At 34.2% G+C, this 23,047-nt stretch overlaps 1 protein-coding gene across 3 annotated transcripts in view; it reads right to left on the bottom strand.

The window, feature by feature from the left end:
- LOC118440972 (MAM domain-containing glycosylphosphatidylinositol anchor protein 1) overlaps positions 1-23,047 on the bottom strand; it is a 125,577-nt gene that overhangs the window by 18,041 nt on the left and 84,489 nt on the right. For all 3 annotated transcript variants that reach the window (XM_035864755.2, XM_085657674.1, XM_035864754.2), the window contains exon 8: positions 21,300-21,441. In XM_035864755.2, coding sequence (XP_035720648.1) covers positions 21,300-21,441 — 142 coding nt within the window. The remainder of the gene's footprint in view (positions 1-21,299; positions 21,442-23,047) is intronic.

Below are 23,047 nucleotides of genomic sequence, written 5' to 3'. Positions count from 1 at the left end.
ATCGAGTCAATTTATCCGAGACCGATTTTTGGTCACAGAAAGCAAGTGGACCGCTCTGAATGTACACGTTCACCCAAACAAAGAATGTTCGCTAGATACTCTATCTAAACATCGACGTTTCTTTGTCTTCTTTTTGCAACGTAGAAAACGCTTTTTTTTTTATTTATGTTTTTCGAATTAACCCTTTTTAATATTGCGACGAGCGATATCGTTTTTCGTAATCGTATATCGTTTATGAGAATTCTAATTTCTAATCTTTTTTATTTTTTATATTTTGTCGAAGTTTCAACGATATTCGTTATTATATCGATTGAAGGTGACAGACGAAGTTTAAAATCATTGATCCGTGTAAAGAGAATACAGCAGATGTTTTTGAATTTTGAAAGGTGATACGTCATACTCTCATTCTTTTCATTCGTTCCATTGTTTGTATTAACACAGCCATCGATTTGAATTTTGTCAACGGCCAAGACCGATTTCGGAAAGCAATTCAAAAATATTATTTGAAGATACGAACGTGAGAGTAAATGATAAGTTGATGAAAATATTGATAATTATGATTTAAAGAGATACATTAATAATTTTTGGTCAGTTTATTAATTGTTATAATTTCGCATGTTTCGTTCTGTTGAGAAAGATCACGAGAAGTGTTTTTATGAACGTGTCACGATATAAAATTATTTGTTCGGAATTTACACTACGACATTTTCGACGGTTTAATGTATTTTACAAGAAAAGAGAATGTCGTTTGACATTATTTTGATTACTTTTACAAGGTATTTTTCCAGATGAAATGAAATAATGAGAAAAGCTCGTTAAGCAGTACTAAGAGGATGTTTCGTTAGTAATGACGTTTATGAAAGGAAGTTTGACATTTAGATGTGGTAGTTATTTTGCTGATAGTCATTAGAGCCTGTTGGTTTTATGGTGGTTTCATTCATAATGAATTCAATTCGTCAACTTCATTGTCAAGTGGAAATTCTTTGACAAAAGAAGGAAAATGATTAAGCCTCCAAGGATAAATACGCGCGAGTGCGTACGAGAGAAAAAGAGAGAGAGAGAGAGATAGCATAGAAAAGATAGGTAGTTCGGATTCAACTAGAGAGTGACTTAAGGGGGGATTAGGGGGAAGTATGGTCTGGATCCTGGTCTATCGAATATGTTCGAGCGGATACTTCGCGATATGAATTTTGCAACGAGCGTCGATAGATCGGTAAGATATTGTGAGCCGGATTCCAACACTGCCGAGTTGTCTTATTGTGCAATGGCCCGATAGATATTAGCGTCCACGATAGGCTTCGTGAAATTTTTTAAATGTTGGATAAAACGTATTTTACGAATTTGAGAAAAAAAGGATAGGAGGAAATGAGAGAAAGAGAGAGAGAGAGAGAGAGAGAAAGAGAGAAAGAGATCGTAACATTTTTTATCCTTTGAATTTTCATACACGTATGCTCGATCTATGTTTAAAATTCTGTCTTCAAAAGTATTACAAGTACTATTAAATCAACGTATTGTATTTATCGGAAGACCTATTAAAATCATTGGATTATTGCCTCCTTATTTTTTTATTGCAATTTATTCACCTATCATCTTCACGCACTTTAAGCACACTATCTCTTTATTTTCCTTCTTCTACCTAAATAAAATTCTAAAGAATTCATGGTATATTGTATGTAATCAGGGGTGTTGTTTTTTTTTCTTTACGGCGACAATTTAATAATCGTAAAAAATACGTTTGCGTTTCTAGTATTCTATAGATCAATCGGTATAAGATGAAAAGAAAAAGAGGAACTCTTATGATCGGAATTTTGAACAGATTCTATTCTAATCAGAATGAAATTGAATTCGTGCTTCGATAATGAGTCGAAGGAATGTTAATGCCCGCATGTAATTTAATTAAAACTTTATTACGATTTTGAACGATTTGTCGCAAGCAGAAACGCGTTTCTCTTGAAGGAACGTAGCAGGTCATGCTCTAACCGACCAAAGTGGAAATTAAAAGCGAAGGATCCTTCTGCCAGGTTAATCGGTAGAGCTTAACGATTCAAAGAACGTGGAATTTCCTCGATGGTATTTCTTAGGTATCGAATTATAGGACAGTTGGGTAAGGGTAGGTGGTAAAGGCATGCTCTTTGAATTACTCGGAGCCATTTAGCAGTGGAAGTAATGCAGCTCGATAATGGCTTTTCTACGTACGAAGACAATGCCTCTTAGATTTATCGTTTTTACATGGCACTGACGCTCTCTCTCTCTCTCTCTCTCTCTCTCTCTCTCTCTCTCTCTCTCTCTCTCTCTTTCTCTTTCTCTTTCTCTTTCTCTTTCTCTATCTTTCCCTTTCAGAATAATCATGACGCACGTTTGCTTTCTTCAAACTTTATGGTTTCCTAGCAATAAATATATGAAGCGCCATGCACAAGAACAAACATGCCAACACCGATATAAGAAAGGATTCGGTAAAGTTGTGCGATATCAAGCCTTACTGCTCGCTGTGCGACTTTTTAGAATATGTAACTAGAAAAACTTTTGTTTCAGTTACACAAACGAAATTGTATTTGAAACGGGTTTTTAGTTCTTCCTTCTTTTTTCTTTCTTTTTTCTTTTTTTTTTCTTTTTTTTTTTTAAAGTCACAACTTAGCATATACACGGTAATATAAACTTAGCATATCAAGATAAAAATGTTCAAGAGTTTGATAAAGAATTGAAAATCGTTTTGTTTAAACAAAAATTCAATTATGTGTATGAAAAAATGCCGTTGAAATACTTAATAACAATAATATAGAGGTAAAAGTATAAACATGAAAACTATGTAGCATGATCATAACAATAGTCGTTAACCGGTAATGTCGCATAATATCTATCCGATAGTAGGAATCGTGTAGTGTGCTTTGGATAACCATATAGATTAATCGTTTGCGTAAATAAAGATCATGATAAAGATACTAAATTTGATGGCGCGATAATGAACGCGTCTAGAGTATGGTAATAACAGACAGAGTTGAAAATCATGCTTCCGGTAGAGTTAATGGTAAGACTAGATGATAATTGGCCGTAACGAGTTAGAAGTTGCGGAAGATAAACCGTAGACTGTAGAACATTCGAAATTGGATGTCTTCGCGTTTGCGTAGCGATAAGATGTTACCCGGGTTCTGGTTTATATTTATGTAATCATTCCATTTCTCAATTTGCAGTTTGCAAAGAAAACAAAATTTTGCAATTAGTGTTTGAATTTTTGCACTTTACCGTGTATACCGCGAATAGTTGAAAATATGCGAGTATATATCCTATATATGATTTATATATATCTAAAAGGCGTATAATCCTTCGATCTACTTCGAGTTTTCGTCAATGTTAGCAAACTGAATAAGTTCGCCTGAATAAGTTTCTTGTGGGTTCTTCGGTTGCTCAGAGGACGATGTGGTTGTTCCTTTTGTGACCTTTTGAGGTTGTAAGGCCCAAGTTCGACCATCGTGGTATACCACCTTCAAAGGAGCTTATTTGTGATGCAACCTTTGATTATTGTCAGATTAGATTACACGGCGAATTAATATAAGTTAATCGGAAAAAAAGTTATTGGGGGAGAAAAAAAAATTGGAAATAAGTTATTGAAAAAAAAAAAAAAACAGTTAGAAAAATAAATGTATTCAATTAAATAAGAATTAATGATTTGAGGTATAAAAAAGATGAGATATATTTTATAATGAATTTAATTGTAAATATTTTTTCGATTAATTTTTCGTTTATAAATGGAATTCTACTATTGGGGAAACAGACCATTTTGTAATTTTCCAAATTCGAAGAAAATTTTAAAGCACATTTTATCAAAGCTTTTTTAATTGGATTTTAACATGTTTAATGAGTTCCTGTCGATTGACCGATATAAAAACTGTTACGCAAATTGGAAAAATGATAGAATATGAAGATTCGTATTGAATGTGAAAGCTATTTAGTTTTCAATAATATATTTATATATAAATAAAACTATAGAGAGGATTTATAAAATGTAAATACAAGAAACGAGATAGAATACGATGATAATAAATTTGGAAAAGAATGACAACAATATTGTAAAGAATTTTCCACTATTTTCTGGAGGAAGGAAAGAAAGAAGAATCTTGGGTCGAGCCATGTATCTCGATGTAGCGCTAAGAACAATTGAGGAGCAAAAGCAATGGAAACAGCATGAGAGAAGGTCCAACTTCCATACCACATATTGTAGAGAGCTTAGGAGGATATCCTTGGAAGGAATACGCGTTTAATTGTTTAAAAAGTCCGGCCGTTGCCTCATTCTTGCTTGAAGTAACTTTATATCACAGATATTTCCTCTATTGACAAAAAGGATTACATCTATTAATCCGATGTATAACAAGGTGAGAGAACGCATGACATGAAACTGAGTGGTATAGAATGATATAGCATTGGCGTAAATGTTCAAATATTTTTTACCCGTGGTTGATCGTAAAATATAAGCGTACTCATTGTAAATATGGAAATCTTATGACTATGTCATTAAAATTCTATTCCATGGGCTTTGAGAGTATTAACGATAGGGATAGATGAGTAATATAAAAATATTCACAAATTAAAGATTCTTACGTGAAACTGAAATCTGGGAATCAAACCGAGCTCAAATGAATGTGCATTATAGAAAATATAAGGAGGACAAATTTGAGTTTCGAATTTTAAGCCGTTTTATAAAAGAAACATACAAAAAACATGTAAATATGTTTTTTAGTTATAGAAATAAACTATGTATAAAGAATAAGGTCCTTAATTAGAAAATGTGGAGCAAGTGGAATTAACGAAAAAAAAAAAAAAATTGTTATGCTCGAATTTTAATAATTGGTATTCATGAGTGTTTGTTGCAAATTTTTTAATCCGTTTGAAGATCTGTAATTATCAGATTACTTGTTGATTATATTAAAAAATAAAGTCGAGGGTAGACATTCACTGAAAAATGTGGAGTAGAATTGTCGATATTTCTGATAAATCAGAATTCCAAATCAAATGCATACGCATCATACGTTTTCATTCAGATGAATATACTTATCTATTGAAAATCCAATATTCGTGTTAACAATCGCTCTATAGTTTTGACGTTTATACCGGAGTCCTCGAATTTTACAAGACAATAGGATTTTTATCGTACAAATGAACGAATTTATACGAGCGGTGTTCGAAACGCGTATCTACTCCAATTCGTAGCTTTTAACGCGTCCTCGGTGAATCGAGTCAGGTTATCATGGCGTTAAATCGTAAATGGTTTTACATTATACCGAAACTTGGTGAATTTGTGAGACTAATCGTACCATTTACTTTTTAAGACGTGATATATACCAGTACAACTGAGTTCTCGTAAAAGCTTAGTAAAACTATTTCATATCCATGTCACGAGAGATTTCCTTTTTTCTTTTTTTCTTCTTTTTTTTTTTTTTTCATTTCATTAAAAGTATCGACCCAAAAGACTTTCGTACGCTTCTGGGATTTCGGGGAATTTCATCTTTAACATCTGGAAGTGAGAGTCGAATCGTTAAAATTATGTTGATGAATTCGATGATCTAAATTCGAAATACTCAAATGATATTCATATCTCTTAAGGGAAAAAAATTATTAATAGGATCGACAATAATTCGATCAAGAAAAATAAAGAAGTTACATACATGATGAGGGAGAAAATAGACAAGCAGTATTTTATCGTTTCACTTATCGATCGCTGAGGCCCATAAAGTTAGGCATACACGCTCCAGTGAGAAAAGGGAAAGAATCCTTTTCATGATAAACAGAATCATGACGCAAAAGGCGACTACGAGGGCGTTACCAGCAAGTCCGACATTTTATTTCGTTGCTGGCAAAGCAAAACTTTTCCTTGTCTTGGCTCTTTTACGATCAAGGGATATCTATTGCCAACAGTGAATCAGAAAAAGGGAATAGAAAAGAGTGGACGTTTCAGGGATTTCTTTTTCCGCATTTTATTTTTATTTGAGATAGAGTCGTCGTCGTACTAGCCGCGTGACGCAGTAATCGTAAAGCCGATCGTCGAGAAGGGAATGTTTCTATGGATTTAGAGATTAGAATTCGTATTCCATGAACAGACGAATTTGTCGTACTCGATGGGTCCTCTCTACGAGTCCTCGCAATAACGCCTTTTATGAGGCTTCTTGTACTCGAAAAGCGTAAAATAAGATCGTTCCTATCTTTAAGAAATTTGAAGTCGACGAGTTTAAATCGAATCGTGATGCACCTTACGAATTTATAATGCGATTTCATTTGTTAACATTGAAGGATCTTCTAATTATATTTATTAAACATTATACGTATCATTGTACTCGAAATATCGTAGTTTATGTTAAGAAATAAAATAAATCTCTTTTAATGCATTCTAGGTTAAATATAACAAGTAAAGAATTACATCGATTAAGAGCACGCGAAAGTAATGGAATAGGTGGATCGAAATTAGACCGTAGGTAAACCGTTTGTAAATATTCATGGGACTTTCTAGGAATTTGCTATGGTTTTCCTCTGTCGAAAGTAATCTGTTTGTAGTAATTAAGGCGATTAACGTGCAAGGTACTAAGGAAACTACGAGAAGAAAGTTGCACTAGTTGATGCTTCTGCGTATCTTTTTCAAGAGAAAAGCTCGGATAGAAATAAAGCTATCAGCAATCTTACAGTATTGTAATTAAATGAAAAAAACCCTCTTTGCTCTTTTAGAAATTTATCGATAGCATTATCCTTTGTTTCCTGGGAATCATTAACGAATTCACTGAGCAATAATTACGTAAGATAATTGAATCTTAAAATAACTTTTTTCATGCATTTTTGATTTTTATTTACTCGATAAAGTCAAGTTGAAAGATCATTTTTGTTTCAGAAGTATGGCAATAATCGTTTATCTCTTTTTACAAATTAATTTTATAAAGTTTAATGAATAAAACAAAGCGAAAAATTACAAGATTTTCGATTATCGATTTTAAACGGAGAAAAGAAAGAAATGCTATTTTCATGTAAGATTTTATACAATGAGTAAATGTTATCCATAGGATGATAAATAGGGAGAAAGAGATAGAGAGAAAGAGAGAGAGAGAGCGTAGTGAAGGGAGAAGAAAGGTGATGTCTGTGAAAAGTTGGCGAATAACTCGTTTCAAAGCAATTTGATGAGAACGATATCGTCTATGCTGCGATTTCGATTTTGCCGCGGCACGTTTCGATGTTCCGGATGTAAAGATACGGTGCAAATGTGAGAGGAGTGGCGGAAGCGGCCGTATAAAATCTAAATAGCCGGCCGTAAAACAAGAAACACGTCGTCCTTACTCGACTGGGCTGGAGAGAAGTCTCACTCTGTCTCTTCCGTTCGATAAAATCTGCTCTAGCTTCGTTCCTTCTCTGATCTCTGTTCGAAGCGCAATGGACCCATCTTCTAACGGTCTCTCGAGCGCGTTGATATCGTTCGCTTTTCGAGGATCGCTTGTCGTAAATTCTTAACGAAAACCTCTCGCGAAAATCGTTCGAGAACGTCGTTATTCCCTTCTCCTGAAGGACGAAACGGACGTTACGACGAATAATTTTTCCTTGTGAAAATCGAAGCTGAGAGAATCAGAAAACGTGCGCGTTTGCATCGCAATATAGGAAGGTAAGGTTTCTCGTAGAAAATTTTATTTCTTTGACCTTGTTTGATTTTGCATTTAAAAGAGATTGAATATATAAGAAGAATTTGTTTATTTTTAAGAAATACATTTTAAATGGGCCATCATTATATCGTATTATAGATTTATAAAATATAAAACTAATAAGTAGAGAACCAATGCTATTTATAAATATACTTTCTAAGAAAATGATTGTATTTTTATACGATACTTACAAAAACTCAAAATTATATCCAACCATTTGAATAATATTTTTGTTTGTATCATTGAAGGAAGTCTAAATTCAAAGACTTGGAATTTCTTCTATATCAACTGAATATTATTACGTGATTGTTATCATTATCCGATTACGTTTTGGGTGTTTTCATTGATTTTGGACCTCGAGATGAAAGCTGACTCATGTTATTACGAAGTTCTAAGCGTCAACGTATGTAAAATTCGTTAGTCACCGCATCAACCAACTCGCCCCATTCGTGAGTAAAATAATAAGCCGAAAGCTTCTTTGTAACCGCATAGTGGAGAGTAATTCTTTTTTTTTTTTTTGTTTTACTTCTCTTTCAAGGTTTCCCCACTCTTTTTCTCTGGACTGACGTTGGAATAGACCATGATCCTGAATCGCCACAAGGCGTTTTCTCATAGCTACATTTCGGAAAGAGAATGAGAAAAAAAAGAAAAGATATAAAAGGAGGGAGAGAGAGAAAGGCAGAGGAAGAGAAAAGAAATAGTAGAAGCAACGAAGGGCTTTTAAAACGCTTTTTACCGATGAACTCCATAGAGTTTGGACGGGGAACAATGGCACGCTTCTGAGCTTCGTCGATTTACGATCGACGAACGATTTCGATCTATTGTCCCCGATCCATTAATTAAAATGTATTCCGCCGAGAGGACGCGCGTACGGATCATTTGTTTTCGTTTGCCGTCGGATCGAAGAACGATACGAAGTACAAAAGGATGTTTCGACGTTCGATGAGAATCGTTACGTTCGATGCAGCACTATGTTTGCGTCTATCGCGAAATGGTACTTTCCATGAAACGAAGTTTTTTAATCAACGATTTTTATATCACCGTTCGGCCATACGGACGATACTTTTTCCTTTTTTTCTTTCTTTTTATTCAAACCCATGGAAACCGGCATGCGTGTTAAAAATAGATATATGTGTATGTATGTATTCGGTTAATCTTTTCTCCTTTTCTATCATTTATACAAACGCGTCGCGAATATATAATTTTTCAAATTGTAAACGTGTTTCGTTAACAAAATACATAATTACATTGGAAAAGTAATTAATAAAGGAATATAATTTTGCGTTTCTATGTGAACATACATTACAATGGAAATCGAACGATTTGCAATAAAGGTAATTATTCATTCGATTTAATTACCGTTAATGAATCATTTATAGAAAATGTATCGATAATACTCCTATAATTTTCAAAGCTTTCCTTATTTTTAGTGTCAGCGAAATGATCATAAAGTAACAAAAAGGATCACAGTGTATTTATTCGTATGTATAATTCCATTTATAATTGGACGATTCTATTTATCAGTGTATTACGAATATGTTCATAGCTAATGGAATGTTAGTAGAATTCTTGTCATGAATTAATATTGGTTAAACGATTTAAAGGAAACGAAAGAATTGCTATACGGGGAGAAATCTGACGGATCGGACGTAGAAATAGAAAAGAGAGAAACTGGAAGAAAATGTAGGTGGGGAAGGACGTAGAAGGGATGTATGTTACCGGTCAGTTTTTCCATCTTATTCGATCATTTCAATATATTCTCAGCTTTATTTGCGATCGCTTTATCTCTTTTTCTTGCCGAGCTTTTTTTGCTGATCACAAACAAGCATCGTTAAATATGATAATTTTAGTTTTTGCCTAAGATTTTTCTGCGAATGGAAATAGAAATAAAACAATTCAAATAATCATTTACATATAGGTAATGTAGGATAAGCGATTGTTTAAAAAATTAGAATAAAAATCAAATTGCAGATGCAACTACGATTTTTCATTTTCCCAATTAATATTAATTATTATCAAATAGTTTTTATATATCTATTAGATTATAATAGATTCTTAATTTATTTATGTAAGTTAACGATTAAATAGCGATTTCTCTCTTTTTCGATGAAAGAATAATACTTCTCTTTATCTTATTTCTTTCATTCTTTCTCTTTCGAGTTTTGTCCTTTTATGTCCCTTGCGAGTTCGAGCGCGAACTTTATTAAATATTAAAGAACGACCCACGAAAGCTACCGCTTTCTGTCTTTGCCGTTTCTCAAGAGTTTAACTTTTCTCTTTTCCACTCCAAATTTCTTTGCTTCTTTTTCTCGCTTTTTCTTTCTAGTGCCTATAGTTGCTTCCATGTTTCTTTTCCTTTCACATTCAGCACGTTTCTCACAAATCTTCACCTTCTTGTCGAATTTAGATTTAATGATGAAAAGAAATACTAGGACTTATGTAATATATAGGACCTGAATTAATTACTTTGTAAAATGAAATTCTGCTACAACCGATATACTTATTAGGCACTGCGTTTTGAGCGAATCGAAATATATAATCGGATTTGGTGGAAGCTAAATAACGCAAGTGGACTGAACGATCACTTTGATGATATCGAGGTGAAAAAAAAAGAGAAAAAAGAAAAACACGATTCTGGCAAACGAAACGAGCGAAAAATATGCGACAGAGAGAGAGAGAGAGAGAGAGAGAGAGATCGACCCGGACAGACTTTTTTGGTATAGGTTTTGAGCGGCCGGTCATCGATTTTGCGTATGCCGGTAGTCGTACGGTAGTAGGATGTTGAAAAAAAAAAGAGCGAGCATAAAAAACAAGCTGGAAGAAGGATTGAAACGTGAGTGTGATAAACGTGATTGATGAGTGGCGGTCCACGATCGTTCTGCATTTCCGTGCAATATTTTCGTGGGGTAGAGTTAAAAAATAGAGCGATGGGGTAGTGAGGCTTGGAGCTGGTTGTGGCTGGTTGGAGGATTGGTGTAGTAAGAGAGGCAGGGAGGGAGTGAAGAAAAATCGTGTCAGCGTGTGCAACGAGAGATGGTCGACGAACGATGGGCGCACTACCGCTTTGGAATCCTGAAATTTGCATTTATGATCCTCCAATTAGCGATTTTCGAGTTTTCCCGCAAACGCACGCTTTTGTCGGATCGTTACGTTCCAATGCATAAATGAGAATATGTCCATTAAACCATCTGCAAGCGTCATGCTTTTTTTTTTTTTATTCTACTTTCTACGCATTATCGTTTCAATTTGTTAGTCTAGTACCGTCGTGTAGTCATCGTTGTCGTCGTCGCTTTTGGATTCCTTACCTTCATAAATCGCAAATCCAAGGATAGCTACGATCGTTCTTTTCTTGTCCGAGGATAAAGCGATGCTCGCTGAAGAAAGCCGGAGCTCTATTTTGTCGTAAAAGAATCGATCAACGAAGAAAAAGTGGAATCTTTAACTGCTAGCGATAGAAGGCAAGGAGATAAATTTTTTTCATTATAAATCATTAACGAGACAAGGAATCATTGAAAATCTTTCTTGAAAATATATAAAAATATTATTGCTCTAAATATTTTACGGGAGAATAATATTAACGGATGCGACGTGAAGATGGAAAATGGGTACTTAAAATATCGGTTCGTATTTTGATGTAAAAAGTTCAGATGGATGTTACATCCTGACCGCTTGTTCGTCCAAAGATATATATAGCCCCCGTTATTAAATACGTTCCCTTTTTTAATTTAAATTTCAATATAAGTTTAAACGTTATGGCAATACTCTGACGAGTGTCGAAAATATTTGCGTATGATACCCTGCAATTTACAAGTAACAATTTCTCTCTCTCTCTCTCTCTCTCTCTCTCTCTCTCTCTCTCTTTCTATCTCTTTTTTTCTGTTTCACTTGGCAAACAAAGCCACTTCTGATATTTTCGAAACGGATAAAGAAATAGTCGAAAAGTTTTATTTGCTTGCGTACACAGCTATATGAAAATAGTTCTCGTTTACATGGAAAAATGATGAAAAACTGATATTGAATAAATAAGAAAGCACTGGTATCATATTAATTTTGGTCAAATTAAATATAACGAATAACGAAGTGTCAATTTAATTTCCAATATTGATAAATATGCAAAATGTTCGGTTGGACGATATTTTGTTCGAATACGTGTACATAAATAGTAGACAGATAAATTGGTGGAATTGTACGAGAAAATGAGATAGTGCATCAAAAATGATTTTTACAGAATTAAAATTTTCTGAAAATATTAGTTCGATGGTAATATTCAAGTATTTGTCGATTTTTCAGAATTTCTCATGTTGAAAATTCGTGTGGATAATTTTTAGAGAAGAAACGATGAAATCATTCTTTATATAAAAAGAAGGGCGATCGATTCTAGAGATTTGTCATTAAAATATTTGGGTTCTCAGGAAATATCTGAGAAAGGGAATGCTTGGCCCGTTCGAGCGCAATCTCCTTGTGGCTTGAGAGGACACGGTTTACTTTGTTGACCTTTATCATGTCGTCTCTTCTACTTTCCCCTTCGCTTGGTTCTGTAATCACTACGTAGAATATCAAGCGTTCGAGCAAAAGACCGGATTTTGCATTGTCATTCACTTTTATTTCTTTTTTCGTCTTTATATTCCATTCTTATGTACGAACGATCGTAAGGAGCAAAATGAATTCTTCACAAGGCAAAAATTATCGCAAGACATTAATACTCTTGATCGTTCCTTCCTGGAGAGCTGTTTTATCGTCCCATATTTTTCTTCAATGTATCTGCGCAAGAAGTAGTAGCGTATTCGAAGAATTTTGTTTCCGAAAAGAATATTAGTCGTCCATTTCAACTTAAAGCCTTTCGATTTTGAAAAGTATTAAAAAAGAAAGCAAATTATTATATCTATCTACAGATATTATTATTTTTTTGAATTTATTTTGTCTTTTAATACTTTTTATGGAGTTTATCTACGTTTAATTTCAAGAATATTCCGTTATCCCAATATATATATATATATATATATATATATATATATATATTTATGTCGAAGAGACATTATAATGATATTAATAATCAAAGCCTCTTACCGTTACCATAGATTTTGATAACGTAGCAGAAAAGCAATTCGTGTTTTTAAAATCGACCGCCCTCGGTAGAGACATGTTTCAAACGTTTTTTCAATGAAATCTTTCGTGCGAGCATCGAAAAAATCTTTCGTGCATTTTCATTTATAACGCTTATCGGTGATATACTATCGCGAGAGAGTACTTTCCAGTTTAGATTACGATATGCAGGAAAATGGATTTCGGAGAGCGTATCGTTTGAAGCACATACATACAGAGAATATGAAAATAGCGAAGGGAAAGGGCGATGGCTTTGGAAAAAGACGAGAGTGGTCGGGTACTCCGATCCTTCTTCTATATTTCACAAGCACGTATATTTTTTTACATTCAAGTCGTTCTTTTAGCTCGTTCGCTCGTTCGTTCACTTTCTCCTTCTCATCCCTTCGAGTGATAAACGAAATGAAAAAATCGAAATGATAAAAGCTCCTCGAATATTTCTAGAATATTTAAATTTGACGTGTGCTAAATTTTATATATTCTTTAAATTTCTCTTTTTCTTTCGACAGGTTCGTGCTGAAATCTCAAATAGCTCATAGTTCAAAGATATTTATTGTTTCAACGAAGGAACGAGAAAGATAAAAGGAGTTAATGAATTTAAAGAAACAAAGGATTTTGATTATACGAAAAAAAATCTAATATATCGGAAATTTATCAATTATAGAACGGAAGTAAGCGAAAGCAACTAACTTAACTCGAGTTTTTTTGTCGAAAATTTTCATTCGTGATCACACGGTGCCGATATCATTTCCGCCGCCAATAACCTTTCTTTTATCTCCTATTTGGCACTTTTACAAGTTTGCATGGTAATATCAGTTCGAACGATACTGGCCATACTCCAAGGACGAAAATTGAGCTAAGCTACGACTCGAATATCGATGCTCAATCAGTTAGTAAGAATAACGGATGATGAACTGATGTACATCGACGATCTCTATTCGTGAAAAGTGTCTCGATTATTGCATTAAACGTAAGGCATCCTATCACAATTTCTGGATTCGTTCCGTGAATAAATGGACGATCTGCTTCGTAGCAGTAAAGCGGTGATATCGTAGTAAATACACTATAAGCGGACGGTTTCTTTGTGATTTATTGCAAATAAAGGTGCCATCGACGGATAAGAAAATGCTTGGCAGAAGGAAATAAGGTTAGGCCAGTGAAAGAATGGGGTCGCAGAGCAAAGCCTGCCAGAAAGATATGTTCTTAGGATTCGCGTGTGCAAGCCAGACGCGCGATGCGCGGAAATCGGAAGGCCTCGTAAAGTCAAGACCAACCCCTCTCGCAAAGAACTTTCGGCTTCCCGATATGTTCGATGCATCGAGCTGGCCAAACTCACAAATTTTCTCGGAATCTTTTTCTCCGCTTTTCCGTTTTTTTCGCTCTTTCATCGTTGCTTTCTCCTTTTTCAACGTAGAAACGGAATCGTTTCTTCATTTTAAACGAATGGTCTCTTTCGAGAACGTGAGAAACTCTTGCAAAGATGCATCTCCCAAGACGAATTGCACGACGCGTTTCTTCGCAATAATTTTCGAACGAAATTACGAAACTTTTCGTTCACAGCGACATCCAATCTAATTTCCGACGGAAACTTGTTATCGAAATGAAGCGCATAAATATCATCAATCTAAAGAGATATTTCAATTTAATAGCGACTTACGGAATTATTTGCTTCTTCTTTTCGTTTCTTTTTCTCTTTTTTCTTTTTTCTTTTTTTTTTGGTTTTGTTAGTTTTTCGTCGATCGTCGAAAAAAACTCGGTTGAAGGAAAATTTGCAAAGGAGGACGATATGGATTTTCTATATATGTTTCGTTGCCTCGAGTCGAGGCTGAAAACTCGAAACTCGATATGCAACGAAGCTTCGCATGAATTTATTTAAATACCAGGAGGAAACAAAGAGGAAACTTCAACGGGAGTATCGCTTCTCGCCGAGAGGAATGAGGGAAAATAAAGTATCTCGAGCACAACCATGTCGTGTTTCTCTATGCGAATGTGCAAAATGCAGGGTGTCCAATCGCGGTGTTGATGGTACTGGTTATTCGTTCGTGACACAATATCGATGCGACAATATGCAGCCGGATTAGATGAATTTTGTTTACTCTCTGTCTGTAACAATATAACCTGCAGAATCTTCTTTAAGCAGTAAAACAAAACTTTTGGGGTGGTCCGAGCCGATGTAGGTAATAAATAAAATTCTCACGTAGCGCGATAAAATACATTTTAACGGATGTCGACGTACGGCTTACACCAAAATAAAGAGATTTATAAACGCGTAGCATACATGCTGCTTATAGATACCTAATGCAATCGCGTTATCGTTATTAAATGCTTTCGTCCATAACCTATTAATCCGAGTATTCGTTTTACGGGGGATTTAATAATCGTATATTCCATCAGCGAGAAGATCATTATTTGAATACGTAAAATATTTGAAAAATAAAAAAACATGAGCTCTGCAATATGGCCTTTGGCGATATTCCGATAAATTGAAGTATCGTATCTTCAATCGAATATCGTAGCGATACTATTTTGCTACGTGAGATTAAGGATTTAGAAGTTTGCAATTATACGGCAATAGTAATAAATAATTATAATCCGTCAACATTTAGATTAAAGGTGGAAACGTTTCATAGTTCGTTTTCGTTTTTGCTCAGTTATAATTTAAGAGTAAATTCTATGAATTAATTAACGTTGATGTAAATACTTTTAATGATAGTTCTGTAGTTGACATAATCTTCAATGTTGTCTCTGTGACGATTCACTACAAACAAGGTTCGAAGTTTTCCTCGATTTTCTTATATTTCCTTTTTCACGTAAATACTTATTTCTATGAAAGATACAAGGGATATCGTATTTTATGAGTACTTTAAGTATTTAATTGAGGCTTGTTTTGTGCCAAGACAAAAGGAATCTTCGATTTAAGAGGATTACCTGTCAATTATTTATTTTTTTTTTTTTTTCAATAAAATTACAGATTCAGTTCTCAAGGCACAATAAATCGATGAATCGGATTTTATTTTTACTATTTTCGAAGATGTCGATTAGGCGATTCTGCGAGAGAGTAACTAACACGAATGAACCTTTATCTTGAGTATTCGCTCTTAACTCCCATAGCCGCGCATGGTAATAAATAACTGGGTAAAACCAGCGGTGAACATTTATCGTACGCCGTGATTTGTGGAGTGGGTAGCTCTTTACAATGGTGCCTCTACTAGAGATGCTGGCGAGGAAAGCAAAGGAAAAGCCGCTTCTACGTTCCCTTAGAAATCATTCCCTATGCTAGCTATCGAATACCTTATTTTCTTTATCAAGAATCAAATTTCCTTTACCTTTTCCTTTTAATATGTCAGTGCCTGTATCGAAGTAGTATATTAATGACTCAAACGTATCTTTCGTCTAATAAGCTTTTTGGTTGTCACAGAATAGTAAAGTAATTATTCGCTTTATATCATTTTGAGGTCACATTTTTGTGCGAAAAGCTTCGTGAGTTTTTTACAATTTCTTGATGTTCCCTGCAAATGGTTAAATTTCTTCTTTAAAGTAGCTAGGTTTTATCGCGAGCGAACGACAAAGTTCCGTTCGTGCTTCGCAAGTAGCAATCCTTTTCTGTCCAATTTATAGAGCTCACGTTTGCTCGATCTCCTCCTCTTTTCTCTCGTTCGAAACAACTCTCTAAACTAAACTGTTTCCAGTTTTCCAAAGAGCTTAAGGCTCTTACAATTGCTCAAAGACGATGCCAGGGTGCATTATAGCTTCCCGTTAGAAACGTCACGTTTTTTTTTCTATTGTCTATTTCGTCGTTCTGAAAAATCACATGAGCAGATAAGAAGAAAAGAAATCTATTCGTCGTTTGTAACGTCTGTTTTTCTTTTCATAAATTCAAGCTTTTATGATTAAGACTATTTTGTAGAGTTTAATAAATGTATGTATGATATCACTTAAATAAAAAAGTTTACCGACAGTCTACAATATATAAGAAAATAAAATATTGTAGTTTGTAAATGATACATGTCAAAAAATGAAAATAAAATCAAAATGCAAAGCTATTGCGTGAAAAAGATAAATGCGAAAGTAAACACAAGAAGACTAATTAAACGTAGGAAAGTAAAATGAGAGTGTTGGAAAATGTTTAGAGATTCATTCTGACGGATGTAAAATGAAATGAGATGAGCCAACTATTACTTTTAAAAAAGATATTTCATTCTGTATAAATCCCTGAGATCTAAGTTTCAAATTTTTCCGCATTTTTTTCATGTCACTGATGATCAACGAGAAAATGACAATTTTTTTGGACTAAAAAATAATGAATGCGAATAAATGAATAAATCTGACGATCAAATGAAAATATCGGTTGAAATAAAAAAAAAAAAGAAAAAAAAAGAAAAAAAAAGAAAAAAAAGAAAAAAAAGGAAAAAAAGAAAAAAAAGAAAAAAAAAGGAAAAAAAAAGAAAAATCGTTGATTTGTCTAACGCAATTAATAATGGGACAATGATTGCGAAGGCATCACACGTCAGACACAAAATTAATTGGCGAGTTTAATGGAAAGGAAATTTCAAGAAAAAGCTTTAATATTCGAATGAATGATCAAAGAGAAAAGAGAAAACGAAAAGTTTAGAGGTGCGATTCTTCGTTCGTAGGAAGGGAAGGTTGGTTATGGTGAATTCGAGTTTGTATGACTCGTCCGATAATGGGAACTACGAAATAGCTTTCCAGTAAATGAACACGCACTATGCCGCGCATTCCACGTGGGACGACGCACGAGAATTTGCGATGAGGAGCATTCGCTTGAACGAACAGATCGTTAACCGTCTGACGCGATACCGGTGCTAACTCGCATGGCGTCGAGCAACCCTCGAAGAACTAACTCCTCCTGCGATTTCATTTTCATCAATGGTTAATAGACTCCGATCTTTCATCCAGCGAGATCATTCAGCAAGTACAATTTCGATTTCGATTGAATATTACTTCTCAACGAATTTTGCTTTGAATCGAATTTTTTTCTTTTACAATACAATGATAACTTTCTTAATGTATCATATAAGATTAAGTATATTTATTTCATTTTTGTAATTCTCATTTCTTCGTACGGTCTAACAAGAATGTAAATACTTCCTGCATTGGGATTAAAGTAAAATATAATACATTGACAAATCTTTTATAGTTTTTATTAATCTCTATAATAATATTTGGACTATGAATTATTAAGAAATAATATAAATATATTATAATAATCGTAATATAATTTTGAATGATATAGAATTCGAATTTATTCCACTATATCATGTAAACGATATTTCGTCGGTAGCGCGGCGATGTTACTCCTCGCTGATGTTATTGTTACTCGACATTCGTCCATCCGTATCGATTAGGCAAATGTACTAACGTACCTACAACGGATACACATATCGATGGAAGAGATTCCGCTCGAATAGAGATTCCGTTCTATATCTCTTTGTGCGGTTATTACTCTTTACAAGCTCGTAAGCTTTTCCAAAGGATATGTTTTGCATCGATAGTGCGAATGTTGATCACGACCTATCTCTAACACGAGCGCATAAGATATCAACCAGATTAAATCGATAGTAACAACCAGATTAAATTGATTATATTAAACAGATTAAACCGACCGTATTCATATCTTTTACAACGTTTAAGATCGATTTTAGCATATTTCGTATGTTAATGAGAATACCTTTGAAAAATAAAGTAAATAATCATTTTTGTAATAAAACCGGAACGATATTTATTCGATAATTTTAATAGCTCGATCAGGGCTTTTAGATTTTCATTGATAGCATATCCGCCTCGTTGATCTATCGAAGGAAACAAAATATTTGTGGATACCGAAAGAGCTCTAATCGTGGATTTTACGTGGTGCAATAGTTTTCATGCGACTGAACAGATCGTTAACCACGTGACATGGGGTATGCGGTTAACCTCAGCCCCCTTTCTCTTTCATCTACGTTCTAGTTATTCTACACCTACCATTACCCGCTTACGACCTTGCGGCAGAGACCCAATCTAGCCACATGGAGTCGAATTGTATGTAACCATGTTGATTATTAATACTTCCCCAGGGATAAATTACATTGCACATCGACACGCCTAACGAGCTAAATTGGTATTGGAAATTAACCTAGTGGGGCATAATCGCTAGAGAATCGCTTTGTCTTATCTTTATCTAGTGTATCTGTTTCCTATTGATATTATCGAAATATTTAATATAATCAATAATCGTAATGGTTCTATGTCAATGAAAATTTATTATTGTTTCGATTGGAAGAAACGTATAACGAAAAAGTCATTGTTAATGTTTTCTTAACCGCAATCGTGTCGTATTGCACATTTATATACATACGTATAGGTGTATACGACGCGTGTGGTAGCACAGACTAGGATGGTCATGCAGCACGTGTCTGATAAAGTACATATCGTTACCACTGACAGGGCGATGCTAACGTTGATAGATGCACGGTTATGAGCCACTTTGTAACGACGATGGCCATCCATCCTATCCACGATATACTTCATTTTGAAATGCATTACGATTCGTCTCACATACCGAACAAAATTAATGTTTCGAAGAAATTAATATTATCATTTTCGTATATTATTACTTTGGTTAAAGAGAAGTTAGATGTATATTAACAATTTTACGAAATCGATATGTAATCAGGACATACATGTTTCTTCTTCGAATTTAAATTCGAATCAGAGTGACGCGTTATGAAAGGGATCGATGCAATAATTCAAGAAATTTTATCCAATGGGAAGTTTTTATTTTTTTGAGAATATCATTTCATAAGCACAGATAATGGAAAAGTATTCGGAATACAGAGGGAGAGAGAGAGAGAGAGAGAGAAAGAGAAAGAGAATAAAAGTGGAAAACGCACTTTGCTCGCGTGTACAAATAACGAGAGAGCAAAGCAAGAGTGGAAGAGATCTCTCGAAAATATCCCGAGTACGTTCGTTGCACTGTTTCCCACAGGAATCTGTTTATTGGTGGAAGGTTATTAAGCGAAAGTTTTGTCTAGAAAACTACATGTCCACTGGTGTAATGTTCTTCCCTCAAATTCTTTGAATACTTCTTATAATGCGATTCTCGCAAAATTCATTTAGTTCGAAATTAATTAAATCAATTTGTTCATAAGATTTCGAATTACGGAATTATAGGAAAATGTGATACAGAAGAAAAGGCAAATGTAAAAAACATACATTTTTAATGATTTATAATATGAGGAGATGTTATTTCGCAAATTATTATACAACGTTATTCAAAAAAATCGGAATGCTTTAAATGTATGCATAACATGGAAAATACTAAAATTAAGTGTTATGAGAAAATTTATATTTTCGTAACAAAGTGTTGGAATATTTTTATTAGATTTTTTGAATAGTTATCATGCAAATGGATTAAAAATAAATCGGTTAATATGCGAGAGCATGTATTTCGAAACAGATAGAATAAGAGATAGAGAGAGAGAGAGAGAGAGAGAGAGAGAGAGAGAGGGAGCGAGAGGGGGGGGCAGAGTAGAGAGAAACAGATAGACAAACAAGAAGAGAGTGAATTGGCTGGCACTATAGTTAGCGGAGAAATCGGGTACTAACATCGAGATTTCTACGAGAATGTGCGCGTGATGCCATAGCGATTACCTAGCGAGTTAATGCCAAATGTTCGCATATACATGGGAACGGAGGGATAATACAGGACACATCGAGTGGCCGATCGGACATTGTCGTAAATAAACGGATAACGATAGCTCGTATCTGCCGGAAACAAGCAGACGTTTCCGCTGTGCGATCTCCTATACCTAAATCTTCTTCACGATAAATTAGATGTAAATGGATAAGGAGTACATAATTTCGCGTGAGGTTCCCAAATTTGAAGGGGTGCGGTCTATTATATCCGTTTCGATCTTTCTACGAATATGACAAATCGCGATATTCGTCCATTCAATTATGTTATCAGAATATCCGGAGATTGATATTATGCGATATAACTTTGTACTTTCTTATCAATATTTATAGCATGGATATGATTTTTGTCCGCTAAGTCGATGTTGGTGCAATTTTGAATCGAGATAAGGAGATTTTTCAAACCTTTCTTCTCGATTGGCTTTTTGAGCAATCAGTTAAATCTTTTAGGTTCCTTTAAAATCAATGTAATAACTCGGTCGATCCGTTTGAATAGGAAGCGTTAAACTTTTCTTTTGTTTGGGACGAGGGAGAAGAACGTTTCCTAACGTATCAAAATGATTTTCCTTTAAAGACGACTGAGAATTACGAGGATCCTTGTTTGAGGAGGATCGTATTGTAGAATACGCTTGCTTTCGAATGAAATTCCAATCCCGTTTGATACGTCTCTCCTCTTTTGTCCTTACTAGCTTCGAAGAATTTATCGGAATAATCGAATTTATTCTTTTCGTTATAGAGGATCGCTTCGAAAAAGTATCGAAACCGCGATATTCTTCACCCTTCTCTTTTTCCATTTTAGTTTTCCCCATCGTTCAGGAGGATCGAATGGAAGACCTTACTCACAGTGCACTTTCAGTTTCCATCGATCCTCTATGGCTGCTTCTGGTAACTTTGGATTCTCTGCACGACACGCGAGAAACTTGCCGTCATCGTCGATGTTTGGTATCCATTGGAGCACGCTTACGCTCGTACTTCCATCCTGAAACTAAACATTTTTTGTTGAACATTAAAAAAGAATTTAATCAAATGAAAAGTTTTTAATCGCTATATGTCATATCAATTGCTATAGTTTTATTCCTTTACGATAGATCGTAACTTTCATGTAACATACTACACCTATTTATGTCTCATTAATTTCAATTTTCCTTTTATCGATATAATGCCATTTTGATAAATAAAATTACTTAAACATTTTTTATTATTACATGATCAAGTATAATGAGATAGAGATATGTCGATCGATAAGAGCATGTAGTTAGTCTTGTAATTTTATAATTTGAAAAATAAAATTACACTAAACGTCTTGAAAAAAAATGTAATTGATTTTTAAAATCATCTAAGAATTTCTAATCTATCCTCTATTATCGAATGAAACATATTCAAGTCCATAATAGTTAATTCGAAAAGAAAATTAACAGATAAATAACCCAGTGATATAATGGATGGTGTATAAGATATTCAAGATGATATAAGAAAAGCGAAACTTCATCATTTTCAATCGGATCAAGCTGTAAATCGAATAACGAAAAATTTAACAGAGAAACACCTTTTTCTTATGTTACTCTTGTATCTTTTTCTGTATTGGTATTAAATTTTATCAGAGCCATAGCAATGAGATTTGATGCCACATGGATCAAATTTGTTGGTCGTTCGATGAATTGCATACTGTTGTCCATCTCTTATTACGAGTTTATAAATTGATGATATGCAAAATGGCCGTTCGTACTGAATTCCATAGGTAAACGTGGCCACGTTGGAATTAACGCGATATCGTCTATTTGTACGGTCAACTCTACTCCCCTTTCCATTCTCTCTCTCTCTCTCTCTCTCTCTCTCTCTCTCTCTCTCTTCGTCTCTGTCTCTGTCTCTGTTTCAATATCGATCGTTACAATTTCCATAAAATTTCAATTGTCATTGAGCTGAAGAAAAAACTGCATAATACTAAATTCATCTTATTTCATTTTATCGCTTTACGGCGAATAAACGATGAATGATTACTCGCAAGGTTCGGTATTTTATTTAAAAATTATAATAGACGAAAAAAGCTTGTGATTTTATGTCAGATATGTATAATACATTTGTTGAATAATCGATTTTTATTATAATGAATAATTACGAATTGATATGTAAAATATTTTATAGAAAAAGAAGAGAATATATAATTTTCCATAATTCAATTTATTTTCCAGAATTAAGGATGGGGCAAGAGAAAGCATCTCATTCGATGTCGGTCGAATTCTTCGATATTAAAATCACGCGAAGCGAGATGGAATTGGCCTTGATATTAAAAGCATATCGTGTATGCGATATTATACGTATACGCACATTATATGTACATGTATATGCATGTAAATGCACATATACGAGTATACAAGTATAAAGAGGAAGATTCTGCCGTCCGATGTGAATTACGAGAGATCTCGCTTGCAAGTTGAAAGAGACGTAGATAGTAGCAAGGTATATGGAACTTTACCGGGAACGAGAAATGCGAACCGTTGCCAGACACAATTTTTATCGCGCTTTTTTCTCTTTATAATGCGTGACTCTGCATTTCGAAGGACTGAAATTAATTTCTTTTTTATTTTTGTTTT

This window comes from Vespa mandarinia, chromosome 6 (assembly GCF_050613455.1).
Source record: "Vespa mandarinia isolate Hongniang chromosome 6, ASM5061345v1, whole genome shotgun sequence".
Lineage (NCBI taxonomy): Eukaryota > Metazoa > Arthropoda > Insecta > Hymenoptera > Vespidae > Vespa > Vespa mandarinia.
Note: the sequence above shows the minus strand (reverse complement) of the source record. Positions and strands in the feature narration are given on the sequence as shown.